The sequence below is a fragment of the Engystomops pustulosus genome, chromosome 10, assembly GCF_040894005.1.
Source record: "Engystomops pustulosus chromosome 10, aEngPut4.maternal, whole genome shotgun sequence".
Taxonomy (NCBI): domain Eukaryota; kingdom Metazoa; phylum Chordata; class Amphibia; order Anura; family Leptodactylidae; genus Engystomops; species Engystomops pustulosus.
In genome coordinates, this window is record NC_092420.1 from 68,547,129 (window position 1) to 68,570,346 (window position 23,218).

General features: G+C 43.1%; 1 protein-coding gene across 1 annotated transcript in view; it reads right to left on the reverse strand.

Moving 5' to 3' along the window:
* The window catches only part of SNX7 (sorting nexin 7), a 61,955-nt gene that overhangs the window by 17,232 nt on the left and 21,505 nt on the right, over positions 1-23,218 (reverse strand). The window contains exons 2-6 of the mRNA XM_072127139.1: positions 7,660-7,842; positions 6,980-7,090; positions 5,503-5,667; positions 3,938-4,136; positions 3,650-3,849 (exon numbers count right to left, since the gene is read on the reverse strand). Of these exons, the coding sequence (XP_071983240.1) occupies positions 3,650-3,849; positions 3,938-4,136; positions 5,503-5,667; positions 6,980-7,090; positions 7,660-7,842 (858 nt within the window). The remainder of the gene's footprint in view (positions 1-3,649; positions 3,850-3,937; positions 4,137-5,502; positions 5,668-6,979; positions 7,091-7,659; positions 7,843-23,218) is intronic.

A 23,218-nucleotide genomic window follows, 5' to 3' on the forward strand; every position in this document is an offset into this window, starting at 1 on the left:
CAATTGTGATTAAATAGACCAACTTCACAAAACAAAATAAATTATAAAAATTAGGAAATGTCCTTTTAAATGTCTGTTCTATTCCTGATCTAAGGATTTAGGCCAGGAGTGAACAGTATCTAATGGTCCTAGAGCTGCATTGTCATACTGCTCAACTTTAAGCACATAACTTCCAGCACATACCGCGGTGACCCCTCCTCCCTCCATAGAAAACAGCGGCGCAAGGCCGCACACTCGCCGGAAGATAGAACATGCTCTATCTTTTTGCGGTGTGTGGCACCGTATCCCGGCTGTACCGCTATTGTCTATGGGGACGTACATACGGCCACATGACGTCCCCGCAGACGGCCATGTGAATGAACCCTAAGGAGTTGGAAGAGGACACGGGAGTAGAGAGGGCTACCTGCCCTCCTGCACCAATGAATGCTTCCATTAGTTATGGAAGTGCTCATTGGACTCTGAATGTCAGCAGGATGCTTTACAGGCCACATACGGCCTGCCAGCCGCAGGTTGTGCATCTTCTTCTAGGCTTTTACTTGAGTTGAATGTGTGCTGTACATAATGTACATGCTCAGTAGTTAAGCTCCTCAGCTACAGATCAGAGGAAAAAGGCACTGGGTAGGAATGCCCACACTAATGTTAGAATTGCTAGAGTGACCAAGAAAACGAAGCTGTGGAGTCAGAGTCCATTTTGGTGGTGTCAAGGTAAGGGAAATTGAGGAATCAGTAGTTTTGATTACCGAATCCACAGCCCTGGAAAACAGGCCATTAGGTTTCCGGTGTAAAAGCTTTTTATAACTGTCTAGTCCCCTGCAGCAAGCCATGACCCTCTTCCTATTTTAGGCACAAGCTACAGTCTAAGGGTACATTCACACAGCCATATGCCCGCCTGGCCCCTGTGTGCAGGTGAGGAGGAGGGGTGACCCCTCTCCTCTCTATAGAGAACAATGCCACAAGGCCCACGCGGAAAGATGGAGCATGCTTTGCCCTATGTATGGCACCGTACCACTGCCAGGCCGCCATTGCCGTCTAAATTTGAAGCCGCAAATACACCCCCCCCCCCCAGACGGCCGTTTGAAAGTACCCCAAGTACATATCGGCCAATGACTCTTGCACTACCAAAAGGTGTTGCCTCCAATTGGGACCATTGATTTTAAATAAAATACAAAATAAATATAAAACATATCAAATAACAAAATAATAATATGATCCAAAAATTGCACTAACAATCAATACCATGGGCATGAATAGGTCTTATGAGTTTATTTTACCTTAATAAAGTTAAATTCTTTCACGCTTCCACTTCAGATATGAATGGAGCAGCAGGTGGTGGATCTGAAATTCCAAAGTTTTCCTCCGCTACTACCCCGCTGGTATTACCATCATTCACAATATTGAGCTTAAGCCAGGACACTTCAACATTTATAATAGACTTAGAAGACAGAAAGTCCTCGCAGCCTCTAATGGAGAATGCCAGAGGGTGGACATGTCTGGATGAGCATCGGACGAGGGAGGGAGATAGGAATTAAAAGACAAAGCTGCTGCCATCAATATACAAGCCACAAAGAGAAACTCATTGTCCTGATGAGAACTCAAAGAGGAGAAGAGATGGAGGGGGTTCTAACAGGTTGCTTAATAGGGGTTTCCAGTGAAACAATTAAAAAAAACAACTGAACATCTACCGAAGAATCCCCTTACCCGTAATCTTTACTGCTAGTATCTCTCAAAACAGAAAAAAGTGTCTGGAGATGCTGCTATACAAATGACTGGCCTCACCATTGATCCACCTAAGCCATAGACTGATGGAAAGGACATTTACCACCAGGATGAAGGACTGTATGCAAATAGGCCTGAGGGGCACCAGGCTCCATAGGTGCCAATGGTTCTCAGGTTCATTTACATACAGTCCTTCATCTTGGTGGTAGATGTCCTTTCCATCAAACTATGGCATAGGTGGATCAATGGTGAGGCCGGTCATGGGTAGAGCAGCATCTCCATACACTTTCTTCAGACCAGTTCCTCCTACCATCCTAGTACTTAAACGATCTTTCCGTAATCCTATAATACTTCCTAACCTGATCTAAACTTTATGTAGCTAATATGCACATTTTTGGCAGAGGCTGCTGGAGAATGGAGTAGCCTTTCTGGGCTGTGGGAGCAAAGATTACTCCACGCCCCTCTGTTGTCACCTTTCGCATCCTTGAAAAATTTGGTGACGTGAATACAGCTTGTACGTAAGCACATGCTGTATCAGCAGCGCCTTGTAGACGCAGAAGGAGGTGACACAACAGAGGCTACTGGGGCTTGGAGTAGTGTCTGCTCCCACAACCTGGAGAGGCTACTCCACGCCCTAGTAGCCTCTTCCAAAAATTTGCTGTGTATGGGCTTGTCTGAAGTACAATTTGCTATGTATCAAATTTACAGTATTTAATATTCCATGCCCTGTACTGGAAAGTGGGAAGAAAAAATCCAAATGCAATGAAATTGGCGAAAAAAATGCATTTTCACCATTTTTTAGAGGACCTGCTTTTTACAGCTTTCATTGTGCACCGAAAATGACACGTCTCCTTTATTCTTTTGGAACGGTAGCATCACAGGGATACCACATTTATGTATATTTTATAGTGTTAAACCCTTAAAAATGAAAGACCCGGAGCGGTCATGGTGACAGATTGGCGTTCCCTGATGACGTCACAGGGAGCGATGAAGTCAACCAAAACGATGGCACCCCCGCTGGAGGTAATCAAGGTTAACACCCATGAACAGTACTAGCACCGATTGCAGGTGTTATTAGTGGGTGTTTGCTGCAATATGCAAATTCCGGCTGCTCCGGCCATCTCAGTGGTGCTACGAGGTGCCAACACTGTGGTACATACATCCCATTCTAGTGATCTGCCCCATTCCCACCAATGTGGGAAAACTCATTTAAAGGAAATCTACCACCAAATCAAGGATTGTAAACCAAGCACACCGACATACAGGTGGGTGCCCGCTCTCGCGTGATCTGCTATTTTTTAAGCTTTCTCTGTCCCTGTTTTTAATTAAAAAAGGCTTCAACATTATGCAAATGAGTAAGGGGCTCCAGGTTCCATTAACACCTATGGAGCCCGGAGCCCCTTTAGGCTCATTTTAATAATTTAAAAGCCTTTTCTTGTAAAAACTAGGACGTAAGAAGCTAAAAGAAGAGCAGATCCTGCCAGAGGTGGCACAACACCAGTATGTCAGTGTTTACAATCCTTCATCCTGGTGGTGGATTTCCTTTTACATTTAAAAAAAAAAACCAAAACCATTCAATAATTAACCCCCTTCTTTCTGATAAATACAGAAAATAATGTCCCGAGTGGGGGCCATCAATCTGCCACTCACTGCAATCTGATTCCTGTAGTAAAGAAGAGACATTACAATTCATATAACGAATAAAAGCCGCGGCTGATATATAGGGCATTCCTCATGTACTACTAAATCAGTTATGATAATTCACACTGACAAGTTCACTTTAACAGTCATACAATCGCTTGGAGCATTGAAAAATTTATCAGGAAAGGAAAGCCACTAAAACCTCCAAGTCACAAGCTTAATCTGCTAATCATGTTACTGCCATTGATTCAGTGCAGCCCCTTGTGTAACATAAGCCGCCCATAGTACTCACAGAAAGTGTCTCACTGTATAGCACATATTCATGAATAATTGGGATCAGATCATTGGAGAGCTTAGAGTTCAAGGCTTCGGTGACCTTGCAGCACTTGTCTATGCAGCCCGCCACCCCTCTCAGGGGGTCCACCAAGTCCTCTTCAGAGGCCGACCACAGAGTGTAGATGGGGCCGTATTCTTTCATCTCCTCATAATAATCTACAGATGAAGAAATGACAAATAATAGCCAAACAGAAAATTCCGCTTTGGATGATTTCTAACTCGTCACCACCTTTGCGTTACGCACCTTTTTGTTCTTTGAGAATCCGCTGTGACACTTTGTCCAACACTGATATTTTCTGCCCGAAAGCTTCCACGTATTCTCCCAATTCTGTAAACTCAACGGGACGATTTTTGACGCCCCTTACACTAGAAGCTACAGCTTTGAACGTTTGCCCCATCCTACTGAGCAGTCCAGGACCTTGTTTTTTGTGAGACGTCAGCTCCTAGGAAGATAGAGAAGGCTTGTTGTGGGGTCAAGAGTCCCTCTTTCCTCTCACAAATACAATTTGAGTGAGGAGTTCGGATAGAACAAGCATAAAGGATGCTGCCAGGACCTTGATCTTGATAGTATTCTTGAATACCATCATAAGGTACTGGCAGGGTGATTGCTCATATAGAGATCACCATCCATCTGCAGCCATGTTATGGACAGGAATGTCTGGCTGATGAGGTAAAAGACAGGAGGCTTCACTTTACATATCAAGAAAGCGGAGCAGAACTATTAATAGATGTATCCTGCCCCCTCACATCACCTCATGTTTTTTGTAAAATGGCCAAGCCCTTAAAAGGACATCTACCGCTAGGATAAAGGATTGCAAACCAAGCACCCTGACATACTGATGTGTGCCCCCTCTGGCAGGATCCAGTCTTCTTATGCCCTTGTTTTTAAGAATAAAAGGCTTTAAAGATTATGCAAATGAGCCTGTGGGGCTCAGGGCTACATAGACATTAATGGAACCTGGAGCCCCCTCATTTGCATAATTTTTAAAGCCTTAAAGCATTTTTATCGTAAAAACAAGGACACAAGAAGTGTAAAGAATAATATATCCTGGCAGAGGGGGCATCCACTAGTACGTCAGGTTTACAATCCTTCATCCTGGCAGTAGATGTCCTTTAAGGGAGTCTGTCAACTCCCATTCCTCAAAGTATGAACAATCTTGTGTTGGGCTCCTTCCAGAGACCCCCTATGCTGCTTTTATTGAAATCTCAGTCTTTATCTTAATGCATATTAGTTTCTCAGTGCACCAAGGGGCGGGGCTATGTCTGCTATTGCACCAGTTTTCTTCTTTTCTTGACTCCTTCAAGTAGGGGGTTAACAATGGAGATTGGAACATAAAGATCAAAGGGGGGGCATAGACGTAGGCGAGATACAGAGAGATGAAGGCGTAAAGGGAAAAGCAATATTGTACATAGAGATAAGTTGTAAAATAGAGAAATTGGGTATGTAGGGATATAAGGGGGGGGGATTAGAGATGGGGGCATGCATAGAATATTTGAATTACAAGAATCAACTTTGTTTAAAAAAATGCAGTGTGAGCATAGATTACTTAAAAAGTATCAAAAGAATCTCTCTACATAAACATATGCCCAAAAGTCATAAATTTAATTAAAAAGCATTAACTGAATGAACATCATCATTAAAAATCCAGAACATTAATTTCATAAAAAATGCTTTCCAATTTCCTGGAAAGAAGTGTTTTAAAGATTAAAATTCATAAAAAGAAAACCACTTGTGCAGAAGTAAAACATTTTCCATTAAAGGAGCAATGATAAAAGGCTAAAAACTTTTAACTATTACAGAATTCTTACCCACGCTTGAGCTGTAAGGAAAATCTTGAAGTCTTCATTAAAAGTTAATGTGGGATGATCAGCGATTCTATTCAAAAATTTATGTAATGCTTTTCTCCTCGTCTCAATGAAGTCGTCATTGAACCTTTCCACCATTCCTTTTACTATAAATTTCTCTGGCAGAGGCTTGGAAAGAAAAGGAAAAATTACCAAGACCTCAAACACAGATGTTATTTACTAAATATTTTTTCAGATTTTTAGGTGAAAAATTTTGGACTTGAATGTCACCCAAAGACTGCACTTTCTGGAATATCAACATAATCCAAAGTGCCAAGATCCTAAGGCAAAACTACTAACATCAAGTATTGGAAGGATTGTGAATGAATCCTGTGCCAAATGGGGCTTCATTTCCCACCACACCATCATGTACAAGTAGTGGAAATCATTTTAGAACAAAAATCTAAAATATTGTACGTAAACAAAAATATAGATGGAAATAAGTCATCCAGGTCCTCCACACAAATGGTAGGTTGTGGTGCACTGCATTCCAGAAAGCTCTTAAAATCACCCAAATTTTCCTTAAAAAAAATTTAATTTGTTTGCTAGTCAAATCAGCCCAAACCTGAAGATTGTGGAAGCCATCAGCGATCTCCTGAAGCACTTTCCAACATGTCCTGGCACTCAGTCTATCAAAAACTAGCCTCCTGCCTGGAGCCCTTATTTGGTCCTGGGAGAATGGGCCTTCCTGCTCCCAGGTAGGACCCCAGTTTAGTTTGGGAACTAAAGCTCTGGGTAAACAATAGGAGGCCCGGCTCCCATAGGCCGAGTCATGGAGCAATGAGGGAGGCTACTTTTTTTTATAGTCTCCTGGTCTTAGCTGAAATTCTGGCGCATCCAGGGAGGAAGCACCAGCCCATTCTGGAAAAGGCTCCAAGCGTTCACTTTTCTATGAAGTTCAGTACCACAAATCACAAAGGAAATTCGGATTTGTGCTGAATTAAATTTTCTTTCTGAAATTTTTATCAAATTCCACCATGGCCAATTTGATTCGCTCATCTATAGAAAAGGATCATCCATCTGCATGGCAAAGGCCTAATATAGATAAGCCATTAATCCATAAGGGACTGGTAGATGTGGGCGGCCACCTTGGTCGACCAGAAGCTGACCTCAGATCAGTTTCTGTTAGTTTACAGGCTCACGGCCCAGCAAGACGGTGTCTGTAATGAAGTTTAATAATCCTTGATCCCATTACAGCCAAAAATGTTACTGGGAGAAAAAAAAAAAATATATATATCATAAATTAAAAAATATACCAGTTCCGACTTGCATACAAATTAAGCTTAAGAACAAACCTATCTTGTACATAACCCGGGGACTGCCTGTAAAATTTTTGCTGGAAACTTTGTGTTTAGATATTTTCCAGATACAACATCCAACAAAACAAAGAGTTGTCATTACACTCAGCGTCTCCCCCATACAATAGTCAGCACCATCTTACCGGAATTATTAAAGTTGGATGTGCATCTTCAAGTCTGCCCTTCAACCATAAGAAGTCTTGATATCGTCTTCTAACTTCAAACTCACTAGAGTCAAATTCCCCGCGAGTCGTCTAAAAGTAGGATAAAAACTCTATAAATCTTTACCAACTGGTACATTGATCAAAAAAAGTAGAGTATACTATAGCAATCCCAAACATGTGTATCCATTGTGCAGCAGTATATAGACCGAGCATTAATCTTTACACAGATTATCAGTATAACATCTACATAACTTTGTGCACAACTTCTAAACTTTATTAAACTATACAAATATCCGCAGTGCGGAGCCAGGTTCCGAGGTTCTCCAATGACCACTCACAAAGTAGTGGCTCTGTAGGGTGAAATGAAATCTAATTTTAATTATTTTTTTTCTGCGGATCTACTACAGACGGTAATAGATTAGATGAATTACTTCGGAAAACCTAATTACACATAAAATTCGAACAGCAAAAAACACAAAGAAACAGTAAAACATTCAAGGTTTTTGTAGTCATAAAAAGTCATATGCATAACTTTTAAAATAGTTTTATACTTAACAAAAATTTTCTTCAAAATCCAAAAAAAAAAAAAAAAAAAAAAAAATTGTGGTGAAAAAGTATGGTAACCAGTGAAAAGTAGATAGGCTCAAATTTCTACATACCTTTGTTGCAATCCTGTAGGTGATAAAAGTTTCAATGGCTGTGATATGACTTTCGGGTTCATCCACTGTAATAAAGAGGTCCTTCACTTCAGGTTCATCCTCAAACTTAATCTGGTTTATCATGGATGATGGAGAGGCCAACATCAACGGACTGAATGAGTTGCCGTCGTTAAGAGTTGCATCCTAGGAGCAGCAAATTTACTTGTTTATAAGAAGTTTTGACACCATCAAAAAAAAAAAAAATATGCTGTTGTAAAGCCTATTACTGCATATACTCAAGTGTAAGCCGACCCAAATCTAAGCAGAGGTTCCTAATTTTACCAGAAAAGAAACTGGGAAAACCTTTTGACTCTAGTAAAAGCCTAGGGTGGGAATTGAATTGGTCACAGCCTCCAGCCATTAAATAGGGATTTAGCCCACTGCACCCTCCCTCCAGATATATAGCCAGCCAGCCCAAGCCTGCTTGTATATAGTGATCCAGCCCTCTGTACCTCAGTATATAGCCAGAACCTGCCCCCTGTATACAAAAGTAGTTAACTTAATACTCACCTTCCCACCCCCTCACCCCCACCCCCTCCGCAAGTCCTCTTCTTGATTCAAGTTCCCCAGCAGTGGCACGTCCATGCAAGCTGGCGGCACACACTATGACGTCAGCCGCTTGCTGACATCAGAGCGTGTGCGAGAACAGAGCACACGGACCTGGCTCTGCCGGAAGACAACGATCTGCGGGGGACGTCGGAAAGGGGAGTACGGGGGGGGTTCCCCTCTAATATAAACAGTTTGGGTCTTTTAGAATATATTACTTGGCTTATAAGTAATACAAAAGGTAACTAGATAAGGTAACTATAGACAGAATATAAATAATGAGGTAAAATAAAAAAGCTACCCCTCCCCCAGGACTCACCACAAGCTGCTGGCAGGGAGCCAGGTTACTTAAAGCAAACTATCATAAAGTACAGAAATGATTCGGAATGCTGACAAAGGCATTTTTAAAATAAGTAAAGCATAGGATATTGGAAGCCGTCACCATCTAAAAATCACATTCCTGGCGACAGGTTCGCTTTGAGTAGCAAGTCAGAGGCCACTAGTATGACTTCATGTAGCCCAGTAGATTCTCCAGTAGTACTCTGGAAGTACTGTGGATGATGTGCACTGTTATACACATATTATGATGTACAATGTACAGCAAAACATTTATACAATATTCCTCATCCTCCATTCTTTAGAGTGGCAGATTGGGTGGCCAGGCCCCCGGCACTGCGGGCCCCATAGCAGCAGCTGTCCATGTAGCCAAAGCTCCTAAACCATCTCTCTTATCTTTGTGTCATCATAAGAGTTTAAGAGTCTCCAACGGCTTACTAGTTTAATATAAAAACAGATTAAGTCTACTTATTGCAAGCCAAAAGTCATTTCAGTCTCTGTTCAGGTAGACAAATTCTAAGGATTTTAGTTTCCTCATTGGCCTCATTCCTCATTTTTATTTTGGTCTTGCTGCAACATTTCTAAAAGTACAGAGAAAGGCGAATACGCGACGGATCACATAAGAAACAGACACCTGGGCTAGAAATCAGGTTTGAGGTCTTGTCGAGATGAAGATAAATTCTAGGTCACGGCAATACTCGCGGACTGTAAAATATTCGGTCTTAATTAGAACGCTAATGAGGAGTTTGTTTTTTTTCGTTTGCAGACGGTTTTCCCTTTCCATATGGCTGCAGAATTCTCGCCTGGGTAAATTATTAAACATATTTCCAATTTAAATGTGATCTACAGAAGTGAGAAAGTTTCACATTTCAGCAGTAACATAAGGCCCCTTAACTTTCCGGAGACAGTGATAATGATGGCAGCTCTCGTTTACGCTCAGATTAGCTTTGGGAGTAAAATAAGATACAAACAGCCCTCTATAGAGACTTATGGCCTCTTGTATTGTTATCCGCTAGGGTCGTCGCCCTCCCTACTCTCTGCAGACTGCGGCCAGTAAATACATTTCATGTTTAGTTTAAAGGGTTTTCTATCCACTGATTGGTTGTTGATACTGATGACCGATTGGAGGAGGTTGGACACCCTTCAACCCATCAATCACTGTGATCCTGTACCGGAAACCATGAAACTTAAAGGGGTTGGCCACTTTACCTCATGTTTTTTGTAATGTATGAGTGTTGGGGGAAGGATATGAGGTAATTTACCCATATACATTTATTCAAATTTCTGCTCTGCTTTCTTGATGAGGAAAAAGAAAGGAGGCTTAAATTTACTTATCAGCCAGAGATTCCTGACCATAAAATGGCAGCTGATGTAGAGTCATGTGACCTCTATCAGTCCATGAACAATTGCCCTGGCAGGAGCTTGATCTTATTATATTCATAAATACTATCATAAGGTCCTGGCAGGGCGATTGTTCATGGACAGGTAGAAATAACATGACCCTCCAAATGCGGGCATTTTATGGTCAGGGATCTCTGGCTGATGAGGTAAAAAAAAAAAAAAAAAGACAGGAGGCTTCACTTTACATATGAAAAAAAAGTAGTGCAGAACTTAATAGATGTATATTGTTAAATTACCTAATATTCTGACACCCCCACACATTACAAAAAAACATGATGTAAAGTGGTAAAACCCTAAAAAAAAAAAACAGTAAGTGTGATGTGGTCAGTGACGTCGGCCTCTCACAGATATTTAAGACCCCTTTTTTTAAGTAATTTTAGTATCTTGTTGGCTGTGTAAATTTACAGTGATTTTTTTTTTTTAATTTATGACCCATACGCATCAAAATCTAAAAAAGAGCAACAAAAAAAAAAATCTGTTATAATAAAATTTTCTACATCATATTTCTGTGTGGTATATAGAGTACCCCTGAAATCTTTGATATTTAGAAGGCTCACGTTTGTACACAAGATTTTCTAAATGCAGAGTAAATTTCAATGAATATACGCTACATGTCTATTTTGTGTTATTTTAGATGGATTTTATATATATGATTTAAAGGGAACCCGTCACCACTATTTTCACAAATACAGCTAGTGACAGGTTCCTATAGAGCTCTAATAACTATTTGACACCCTGCTTGTAGCTAAAAATTATGCCCCTGAGATTCCCATATATTCAACTTTATAGTTTTATCTGGTATCTAAGCATGGCTACATGGAGTCCAGGTGGGCGTGGCCTTTTCAGGCTGAATCCAGCAGCTCCTCCCCATCCCTATCTCTGTATGCTGCTATAATGTCATGTGACCAGGGTGACATCACAGGTCCTATAGCTTTTCTAGCATTAGGAACTGTACACTAAGCATATATGTCATGAAATCACAGCATATTTTATCACATGAAATCACAGCAGGCTGCATGCAGAGGAGTAGAAGTCCACGGAGGCTGCTGTGATGGTTTTATGTGGCCAGATATATACATGGGGTATAGTTTTCATATTAAGTAGCTCAAGGACCTTTCATGATGTCACCCTGGTCACATGACATTAGGCCACGCCCCCGTGGACTCGCTCCAAAGCTGCATAGATACCAGGCAAGATTATAACTCTGATTTTACGGGGATCTGAGGGGAATAATTTTTAGCTAAAAGCAGGGTGTCAGATAGTTACTAGAGCTCTATGGGAACCTGCCACTACCTGTATTTGTGAAAATAGTGGTGACAGGTTCCCTTTAATATGAATTTCTAAAATAGTAAATTGAAGTGGCACATACTGGAATTAAAACGAGTCACAAATATACAGCAAGACTACAATAATCTGATCAGGAACATTCATCCGACAAAGACTCATAACTCAAATAAGACTTCCCGAGCATTTCTATCTTACTTCATGTACAATTTAGATCAGCACTGCCTAAGACTTCTTTCAAATAATGGTTTGGGGGAACAGATATCAGGCCGCAAATATCGGTCCCCATAGACGTAATATGGAGCCCAGCCATGGCCCACATGTGTCACCGTACCGAGGCCGGGGAAAAAGGTAGGGCATATGGCTGGGATGGGCAGCGCTCACCCCTTCTCCAAGAAAACCTATGCTACGCCTGGGTGTAGCATACGTTGTGTGAAAGGGGTAGTCTGACAGATTCTACGCAGATCACAAAAAGGCCGGTTGCCCATGAGCGATTCACTGGACAGAAGCTACCACTGCATAACGGTTCAATAGGATTTGATGGGAGGGTGATCTTCCCGATAGGATTTTTTTTTTCTGCAAGGATAACCAGAGCATCTGAAATTGACCAGATTCAGTGTTTTTAGAAATATATACTGGGTGTAGTGCAGTCTTCCTAAAACACACTGTAAAAAGGTGACGAACAGCAGTAAGTGGCAGGAATCGGTCATCCTGGATGAACATAATCCACCCTATAAGTGTGGGATAGAAGAGCTGCAGGTGGTCTGGATCTCACAGTATCATAAATCACTATGATGCAGCAAGTTTAGATCAGCTCAGTCATTGTGGTTGTCAAATAGACCAAGCTTCCTGTAAACACGCAGGCCTAAAAACCAAAAATCCCCTATGAGAACATTTATCATTTCAATGTCAAAATTCTTTACAAATGATGAGCACGCTGGATTTTTGGTAAATTACGAATTTTAGTTTATTTTGGTTTTGAGTACGAAATATTTTTTTCCCACCAATACAAGGTGAAAATAGGAATTGGTCACATAGGAATGGAGTGACATGCCTCGGTAACAGGGAGCCCCAAAGAGGCAAAAATCATTTATTTTTATGCAATACCTGCCCTGGCTGCTGTATGTCTAGGTAATACAGTTTATAAAAAGACGGCTCAGGGGAGACCTTATTACAATATACAAATGGGAAGTACAGGGATCTTTACAAAGAACTTCAAAGACCTGTGGCCTGAACAAGGGGGAATCCTCTACACCTAGAGGAGAGGGGGTTCTACCATCACCATAGAGAGGGGGCATCCTCTACACCTAGAGGACAGGAGGTTCTACCCTAACCATAGACAGGGGGCATCCTCTACACCTAGAGGAGAGGTGGTTCTACCATCACCATAGACAGGGGGCATCCTCTACACCTAGAGGAGAGGAGGTTCTACCATCACCATAGACAGGGGTCATCCTCTACACCTAGAGAAGAGGCGGCTCTACAATCATCATAGACAGGGGTCATTCTCTACACCTAGAGAAGAGGCGGCTCTACAATAACCATAGACAGGTGGTCATCCTCTACATCCAGAGTAGAGGTGGTTCTACCATCACCATAGACAGGCGTCATCCACTACACCTAGAGGAGGGGTGGTTCTACCATCACCATAGAAAGGGGGCATCCTCTACACCTAGAGGAGAGAGGTGTCTCTGCCATCACCATAGACAGGCGTCATCCACTACACCTAGAGGAGGGGTGGTTCTACCATCACCATAGACAGGCGTCATCCACTACACCTAGAGGAGGGGTGGTTCTACCATCACCATAGACAGGGGGTACCCTCTACACCTAGAGAAGAGGTGGTTCTACCATCACCATAGACAGGGGGCATCCTCTTCACCTAGAGGAGAGGCGGCTCTACCATCACCATAGACAGGGGGCATCCTCTACACCTAGAGGAGAGGCGGTTCTACCATCACCATAGACAGGGGGCATCCTCTACACCTAGAGGAGAGGCGGCTCTACCATCACCATAGACAGGGGGCATCCTCTACACCTAGAGGAGAGGTGGTTCTACCATCACCATAGACAGGGGGCATCCTCTACATCCAGAGTAGACGTGGTTCTACCATCACCATAGACAGGGGGCATCCATTTTTAAAAAAAATAAATATATATGTATAACATTATATACACCCATTATATCTAGGCCAATCTCGAAATAGCCTTTCACTAGAAAAAGTTTTGGACCTTTAATGGCCCCTTTAATGGGAGGGGACAGGCATATTAAGATTTCCAACCTGTACATGGTGCAATGGAAAATACACCTTTTTTTGCAATTCTTTTTGGTCAAGAGCCCGATTATAAACGGACTGATTGGGTCACCAGCGCTGCAGAGTGTCTGATCGGACCACACGGCTGTAATGGATGGTAATGGCGGTGTATCAGCAGGTACAGTGCTGGTCCTTTATCAGCGGCAGGCAGCTGTTCAGTCCTTGTTTTATAGATTATTATAGACGTATCTAGAAAATCTCGCGTGTCAGCGCTGAAGCTTTCTGCTGCTAATTATATTTCCCGGCTCTCAGTATATTTAGAGAAAGACCCTTCCGAATGCTACACTGTGTGCTGCCATGGTTACTGCCATGGAATGTATAAGCCGTGCATCCGAGCCGGGATGTATATAGAGCCTTCTAATTAAAGCATCAGTCAGGTTCTAGCGGTGCCGGTGATACACTGAGCCCTGGCAGAACAGAATGGGCCCGTCAATCACTGCCACATGAGTCACCACACTCCTATTTACAGCCACAATTATAGCACTTTTTTTTTTTTCGGAAAATTTCGGGAATTTTAACCAACGAGGAACCAAAATATGGTGCTTGGTTCAAAACAAAAATTACTGGTAATAGCTACAATTTATTATGGTCATGTGATGCCATTATGGCCGCCCAACTGCCATGGCAACTGAAAATATAGCATTTTCCTCCAAACTATATTTTATATTCTATATTAGATATTTTGCGATCAGTGGCCTGAATAGAACAATGAATCAATAGCTAACAAAATAGTTAACAAAATTAACAGATTTTTCTTTCAATTTTAGCATATTTTGGTAGGTTAAAGTTACAAAAAGAGGTATAGTGTATATTTTTTCCCCATTCATGTGATGCCATTATGGCCGCCCAACTGCCATGGCAACTGAAAATATAGCATTTTCCTCCAAACTATATTTTATATTCTATATTAGATATTTTGCGATCAGTGGCCTGAATAGAACAATGAATCAATAGCTAACAAAATAGTTAACAAAATTAACAGATTTTTCTTTCAATTTTAGCATATTTTGGTAGGTTAAAGTTACAAAAAGAGGTATAGTGTATATTTTTTCCCCATTTTCAAATTAACTCAAAATGACAATTCTAAATTATTTCCTAGAGTGTGTGACAGTGTTTTTTATATATAATATGTATATAGTGTTCAGCGAAGATGGGAGTTTCTTTTTTTATTTATGGACCTATTTGGCATGCTTTGTGCAGCACTGTGTAATCTGTGTGCGCTATATAAATTTTTATAATTTTTTAATTATTATTATTATTTTATAGTGTATTGGGGGATTTTTTTTTTAATTATTGAGAAATATTTGTATATATTTCAATACATTTATTATTTTGTGTGTTTTATACTTTTCCGCTTTTTTTTTCTATAATTCATTGTTTTATTCTCCTTATAAGTTTTTCCCCTGTAACTGGGGCATCTGTAAAAGCCCAATTAAAAGGAACAAAACTATGCTCTGTTGGGCAAAACTGTACTGGTTCTGATTAAGCCCAGCAGCCCTATTTAAAGGGGGTTATCCGGCTGTTAAAAATTACTGAGGGCCGGGCTGGGGTGGGCTAGTTAAACATGATAAACATGTACTTACCTCCTCCGGCGTCGCCGATGTTCCGCGCCGCGGTCCCTTCAATCCGTGCCCCTGTTTGTTTACAGGGGCACAGAGGCCATGCACAGGGAACTTCCGGTCCGTGATGTGGCCGGCTCCTCCCATCCGTCCCTATCCCTCAGCGTTGTATGCGCTGGGAGATGGTGTCGGATGGGAGCTTCCAGTCGGCCGGAAGCCCCCTGTGAGCCCCTGTATACAAACCGGCGCACAGAATAGACTGACCGCGGCGCGGGACATCGGCAGCGACGGACGAGGTAAGTACATGTTTATTATGTTTAACTAGCCCACCCCAGCCCGGCACTCAGTAACTTTTAACACCCGGATAACTCCTTTAAAACGTTCAGAATTGGGTCTACAGAGCAAACGGCAGTGCCAGCTCCTGCATTTACTGTATAGGGCTACTTCTGCGCTATCCAGTGTATAAAGAAGAAGGCAGAAGTAGTAATCGGCTTCTAACTTCCCCTGTTTATGCTCCTGTGCTAATCACTACAGCTTAATGGAAAAACGTTGTTGTAGAGTCGGGACTTGCACCGCCCACCATCAAAAGGCAGTGGGCGATCAAGATTGAGGAACCTATTAGGTCTATTTGGGAGCATTAGCCAACTACAGTTCATGAAGGACCTGTGTGGTCCCAAATCATCCTGTGTGAAAGCAGTACATGCGCACAAATGTAAAAAACAAAAAACATTTATACTTCCCTAGACACAAATCCAATGAGGCACAATGTAGTCACATCTAAAAGATCCCAGCACTGGCACAACCTCTCGAGTTACTTCACTGAAGCTGGAATAACATCCCGGCTTCATTGAGCATGCGCCATCCTTACAATGCTCAGGACCGAAGGGAGTAGAAATGTTTTTTTTTTGTTTTTAATGCGTCCACAGAGACAACTCATACAGGGCGATTTGGGACACGAATCCCCCAGTGCATGAGGACCTGTGATGGTTTAGTGTCCCACACAACTCTGAAAACAGCAGGGGCAACGATGTCATCACAGAAAAGGGGGTAGTATAAGGGGACCACTGCAGGAAAGGAGACATTGTAAGAGGGGGCATTAAATAGAGTGGGGGTAGAATATATTGTGGGCACACAAATTGTTGGGAAATTGTCTGTGGAAGGCAATATTTCTTCCCAGGCACTTATATCAAAAATATCTGGCATGCCACCAGTCCCTGGTTACAAAAATGTACAGAATGGGGCTCCGCCTTTTCCTGTGGAAGCGATCACTTTTACCAATCTCCCACAGCAATGAGAGAGGCTGTTAGTGTTGTATGCGGTAGGGCTGTGACTGCCCCCTGAGGCGGAGGGAGGGTTGGATTTTGAAGAATACCAGGGTGACTAACAAATAGGAGTGTATTCAGATTATCGGTGAAAATAAACAGAAACCATCATTTATTATATACCATAATTTGATGGTGCATAGTGTAACCCTTTACTGCCCTAATTCTGCCCTATACTATGGGAGTGCTAGCACCGATGTACCAACACATAGGTGCTTGGAACTTTCTGAATGCAGATTTATAAACACTTTGTCGTCCCGCACCATAAATGGTTAAAATGGAAAACACACGGTGCCTACATCTATATATAACCCGGATGGCATTGTGGAAGCCCGCAGTCACCATTAGCCCCGGCTCCTGACATTGGAAAAAAAACCCTCAGGTTTCTACGGTTTTCAGCGCAATTGTTGTTGTTTTTGTAGTAACCAAGGTAACCACGGTGCACTCTGTTACCTAGGTGATGAGGCAGTCCTGGGTCCTAGAAAGATCCATCTATGAAGTTGGAGAACAGGGAAAAAGGTTACCTGGTGCGAACATCTTTGATTAAAAACTTTGAAGGTTTCTCTGAAGGTTCAGTCACGTCCTTCATTACACATATAACACGTTATATTAAAGGGGAGCTGCGGCCGAGCTGCGGCCAAAGAGCACCTGGTACAGGGCTGCGGCCAAACTCTGTAAATTAAGCTGCCTTTTCTACTTTCACTTCTCTTCCGCGTTAATACACAGCTTTATTGCCGGAGCGCATGATGAGGTCATCACGTCGCAATTTGCAACTATAGAGACGGGCATTAACGAGGAAGAGAAGGCAGCTGCAGGGGATGGGGGAAGGCGAGTATTGGATTTTTTTTTTTTAAGTTCAGCCAGCAAAGGGGCCATTGAGGGAGGAGGGGCATGCTGCAGGAAAGGGAACTCCGAAGGAGGGGGCATATGCTGCAAGAAAGGGGACACCGAGGGAGAGGTGGAATGCTGCACAAAAGAGGGCATGCTACAGAAAGGGGACAATATAAGTGGGGGGGGGGGGCATTTCGTCAGGAAATAGTACAATATAAGCTAGGTGCACAGGGATATACGGTGGGGTGCGTAAACATCCAGCATCCTCCCCACCCACCACAACCCCCCACCCACCGATCCCTGGGCAAAAAAAAAGTCTGGGGACCACTGCTGTAGAGGACAGATTTATATGCACAGGATGTAAACAATCAAGCTCCCTATAGAATGACAGCAAGCAGACATCTAGAAAACAGTGAGGAACGGATACAGAAAGTAGATTTTTAAAAAACTGTAGAACCTTTTAGGATACAAACAATTGTTTGTAGAAACTGAACCATCCTTTAAAATGTGGATTTTAGAAGCCATCGTGGACCTAATGAAAATCGGGATTCTTTCCGCTACAAAAAAAAAAAAAAGAGAAAAAAGAAAAATCTACTGTTCGAGATTTGGAAAATCCCACATGGTCCAACCATGCCCCCAACATGAGCCTGCAATGTCTATGCCAGGACAGCTTGGCTATGGCTCGGTCATCCCAAATTACAGCTCACTAGTAAGGCTTGCGAGGATACGGGAACCATGGTGACCCACATACTATGGAAGGGATTTGTCACGTCTGTCCTTAAAAGCCAGAATGTGGGAACACATGGCAATAAGCAGCAAGTATTGGGTGGTGCTTCATAATGAATGATCATAAGTGGATTCCAAGACGAAGACAGTGTGGAAAAAAAAAAAATCTAGAACTGTATATGGAACACGTATGACCGCTAGTTACCCTGAAACTTCTAGTATAGCAGCTGCAGGACTACAGGTTACAGGTTTCCGGTTCACAATAAAGGACCTCAGTTTTCTCTGGGATTTTTTTTTTTTTTTTTTGCTAAATACAAACATTGAAGAACAGTGCAATGTCTCCCCCCTGTGGTGCTTTATCTGTACTACAAGTTGTATGCTAGATGTACATTGAATTTTTTTATGCTAAATCTGTTTAAAACATTCAGAATTGTATAACGTTTCCTACGTTAAAGCCGTAACAGTCCACAGTGTTCTGCAACATTGTGAATTTTTAGGAAGTAAAGCTGGAACAGATTACAAGAAAATCCTGTCAGGACAGAAAGTCAAAGGACCCAAACTTATAGCAGCGCAGATCTATATGGCTGAGAAATTAGAACCACATTCACAGGTAATAAATAGAGATGAGCGAGCACTAAAATGCTCGAGTGCTCGTTATTCGAGACGAACTTTTCCAGATGCTCGAGTGCTCGTCTCGAATAACGAGCCCCATTGAAGTCAATGGGAGACTCGAGCATTTTTCAAAGGGACCATGGTTCGGGAATAAAATGTGTTAATTAATTGAAAAAGAATGTCTTCTGATAAGTTAGCAGATGTATGCAAACATCTGCAATCTATTCTTCACTGTTCCGCGCGTATATTATCTCCCGACAAGTTAACAGATGTGAAGAACAGTGAAGAATAGAATAAAAACAGTGACCACATGATCATTTAAGTGAAAAACACAGTGAAGAATAGATTGCAGATGTTCTGCACATCTGCTTACTTGTCGGGAGATACGCTGTCCCGGGATCCGCTGCTCTTCTTCCACTGAAGTCTCCCCGATGTCTCCGTGCCCCTATGTCTCCGTGCCCCTATGTCTCCGTGCCCCTATGTCTCCGTGCCCCTATGTCTCCGTGCCCCTATGTCTCCGTGCCCCTATGTCTCCGTGCCCCTATGTCTCCGTGCCCCTATGTCTCCGTGCCCATATGTCTCCGTGCCCATATGTCTCCGTGCCCATATGTCTCCGTGCCCATATGTCTCCGTGCCCATATGTCTCCGTGCCCATATGTCTCCGTGCCCATATGTCTCCGTGCCCATATGTCTCCGTGCCCATATGTCTCCGTGCCCATATGTCTCCGTGCCCATATGTCTCCGTGCCCATATGTCTCCGTGCCCAGATGTCTCCGTGCCCCGATGTCTCCGTGCCCCGATGTCTCCGTGCCCCGATGTCTCCGTGCCCCGATGTCTCCGTGCCCCGATGTCTCCGTGCCCCGATGTCTCCGTGCCCCGATGTCTCCGTGCCCCGATGTCTCCGTGCCCCGATGTCTCCGTGCCCCTATGTCTCCGTGCCCCTATGTCTCCGTGCCCCTATGTCTCCGTGCCCCTATGTCTCCGTGCCCCTATGTCTCCGTGCCCATATGTCTCCGTGCCCATATGTCTCCGTGCCCATATGTCTCCGTGCCCATATGTCTCCGTGCCCATATGTCTCCGTGCCCATATGTCTCCGTGCCCATATGTCTCCGTGCCCATATGTCTCCGTGCCCATATGTCTCCGTGCCCATATGTCTCCGTGCCCATATGTCTCCGTGCCCATATGTCTCCGTGCCCATATGTCTCCGTGCCCATATGTCTCCGTGCCCATATGTCTCCGTGCCCATATGTCTCCGTGCCCATATGTCTCCGTGCCCATATGTCTCCGTGCCCATATGTCTCCGTGCCCATATGTCTCCGTGCCCATATGTCTCCGTGCCCATATGTCTCCGTGCCCATATGTCTCCGTGCCCATATGTCTCCGTGCCCATATGTCTCCGTGCCCATATGTCTCCGTGCCCATATGTCTCCGTGCCCATATGTCTCCGTGCCCATATGTCTCCGTGCCCATATGTCTCCGTGCCCATATGTCTCCGTGCCCATATGTCTCCGTGCCCATATGTCTCCGTGCCCATATGTCTCCGTGCCCATATGTCTCCGTGCCCATATGTCTCCGTGCCCATATGTCTCCGTGCCCATATGTCTCCGTGCCCATATGTCTCCGTGCCCATATGTCTCCGTGCCCATATGTCTCCGTGCCCATATGTCTCCGTGCCCATATGTCTCCGTGCCCATATGTCTCCGTGCCCATATGTCTCCGTGCCCATATGTCTCCGTGCCCATATGTCTCCGTGCCCATATGTCTCCGTGCCCCGATGTCTCCGTGCCCCGATGTCTCCGTGCCGCTCCCCGATGTCTCCGTGCCGCTGCCCGATGTCTCTGTGCTGCTCCCCGGTGTCTCTGTGCTGCTCCCCGGTGTCTCTGTGCTGCTCACCGTGTTCTGCAATGTCTTCTTCACACATATATATTGTTCTTCACATACTATTTTGTTCGCACCGTTCCGCGCGTATCTTCCGACAAGTAAGCAGATGTGCCGCACATCTGTAATCTATTCTTCACTGTGTTCTTCACTGTGTTTTTCACTTAAATGATCCTGTGTTCACTGTGTTCACTGTTTTTATTCTATTCTTCATTGTTCTTCACTGTGTTTTTTTAATTAAATGCTCGATCTCGAGCAGGGGAAATACTCGTCCGAGCAACGAGCCGTCTCGAGTACCTTAATGCTCGAACGAGCATCAAGCTCGGACGAGCATGTTCGCTCATCTCTAGTAATAAACTTTTATTCCATGTGCACATGAAAAAAGAAAAAGTGTGACACTTCGTTTGACGCGTTTTGTAAACTTTGAAACAAGGTCACAGATTGGGCCTGGCTCCAGAATCTCCCTTAGAAGGACGGAGATATGTAGACAACTTTAGCCGTAACTCCGGTCACATGACCGATGATGGTGCAGTCACTTTAGTAGGATTATTAAAGTGTGTGCGGCCTGCAGAGGCGCGTCATCAAGGAGCGGAGATTATCCATACATCAGTCTCATATCTATCTATATATATTTATCTAGATCCAGGGAAAAGGCTGCAGTTTAATAAAAAAAAAAAAAAAAAAAGAAGGTGAAAAACAACAAATGTTATTCCATGAAAAAATATGACGTTTTATTAGCAAGCATGAGGAAGGAAGCCGTACTGAAACCTTGCATTGCTGTTATGGGATATCCCATTGCCCAGTCACTATGTTACTGTAAGGACGCTGCTACGACTGCTAACAGCCAGCTGCCAATTTACTAAAATTGAATTTGGCATAGACTGTAAGCTCCTGTGCGCAGGCGCTGCATGCCCATTGTTTCATAGGACAATGTTTCTGCTCTTTGGGGTCTTAGGTTATAGTTTACTGTATAAGTACCTAATTGTAAAACGCTGCAGAATATGAGGAGCAACAGAGGTCATGTACCACATACAGGTCATAGACATAATGTTCCAAAATTGTCATTTCACAAGCATTTACTAAAAACAAGGAAAGTAAATGCAGCTGCAGATCCTGTCTGAATATAATTATATACTTTATAGTATGTGTCTGACTGCTGGGACCCAACAAGTCACAAGAATGTTGGGGATGTCAGACAAACAGATCAGCAGATCAGGCATCCTGCTTGTCAGAAATAGCAGAGCGCAGCACTCAGGTATCTCCAGAACTCTCGTACACAGTAAATGGGAGCACTGGAGATACCAGAGCGCAATGCTCTGCCATTTCTGACACACTCATACTATTAAATGCAGCATCAGGACACATGCTTGACCGGGTGCTGTATGAACAAGTGAGAACTGGACCCCCAGGTAGTAGATATGGGATAACAAAGAACAGGCCTAGGCTGTAATACCAGACAAAACCAAATGGGAAATTGTGGCGCTGTTGCTGGATTCAAAAAAGAAAAAACAACAACTTTGCAGTTTTGTAGAATGTAAAATTTCTATCCTGACAATCCTCCCACATCACCTTGACTTCTGCCTCCTGTTGATATTCTTCCATCCCTTCCCTTCAATCATGAAATTGTAATATCATAAGACGCGCACATCGCTCTCCGCTAAATGTAGCAATTAAGTGAGACATCAAGTGTTTCAGAAACGTTATTTAATTTGTAACAAAAAAGCCATTTTCTTCCTGCATTCAATTATAGTTTATACATAATAGAGATTTAATGAGAGTAATTACCAGGAGCGGATCAGGGGTCCGGCCTGACTGATGATGGGGGGGGACAGGTAAAGGACATTGTGGCCAGAAGGAAACGGATTGTTGGAATTACTTATTATTTTTAGATCACTTTTCCTAAGTCATCTGCAGGGACATGTCTGGGGCCGCAGTGCAGACATAAAGGAGTGTGTAATACAATAGTATTACGATTGAAGAACTTACAATAGTAAATAGGGATGCCCCTTTTGTCAGTGTGTTATTCATTACTTCATTAAAGCCTACACAGACACATTCATTTCTATAGGCGCATACACATGGCCAGGTTTTATACTGGAAAAAAATAAAAAGCAAATAGTTGCCTTATGGTGCAGGACAACCACTAAGCACAGAATTATATGCGCACCTTTGATGTTTACGTGAGAATCTCGTAGGGTTTATTACTAATCCCATAGATGCTGCAACCTCCCTGGTTGGGGGGGGGGGGGGGGGTATAGAATACTGTCCCAAATATTGCAAATATTAAGGAGAATAAAATTTACAGGGTGGGGGTGTACCTTGTTTGGGGGACCCACTGACTATTCTTACTTTCAATCAAGGTTTACTGAGTACAACGTTCAAAAAGAGCACATGACGGTCTATATGAGAATATACCGGTAGGTCTCGTGTGACAATTGTGCAGCTCATAACTAATTTCAGTTGATTCAAATGACCGCGAATACAAAAAACTATATAGGAACAGGATGGTAGGAAAAGGAAAGAAAGGGAGAGGAAGGGAAGGAGCCACATGGGAAGATAAAAGTTTTGAAAAATCCGAGATGTGGGGAAGTGGGAAAAGGTTCATGAGATCTCGAAAAGCCTGAGAGACCTGATAAGTATCACAGGGAGTCCAAGCGGAAATTGCTTTCCTTGGGTCTGCGGAGTCACCGGCCATTATCTCCTCAATTC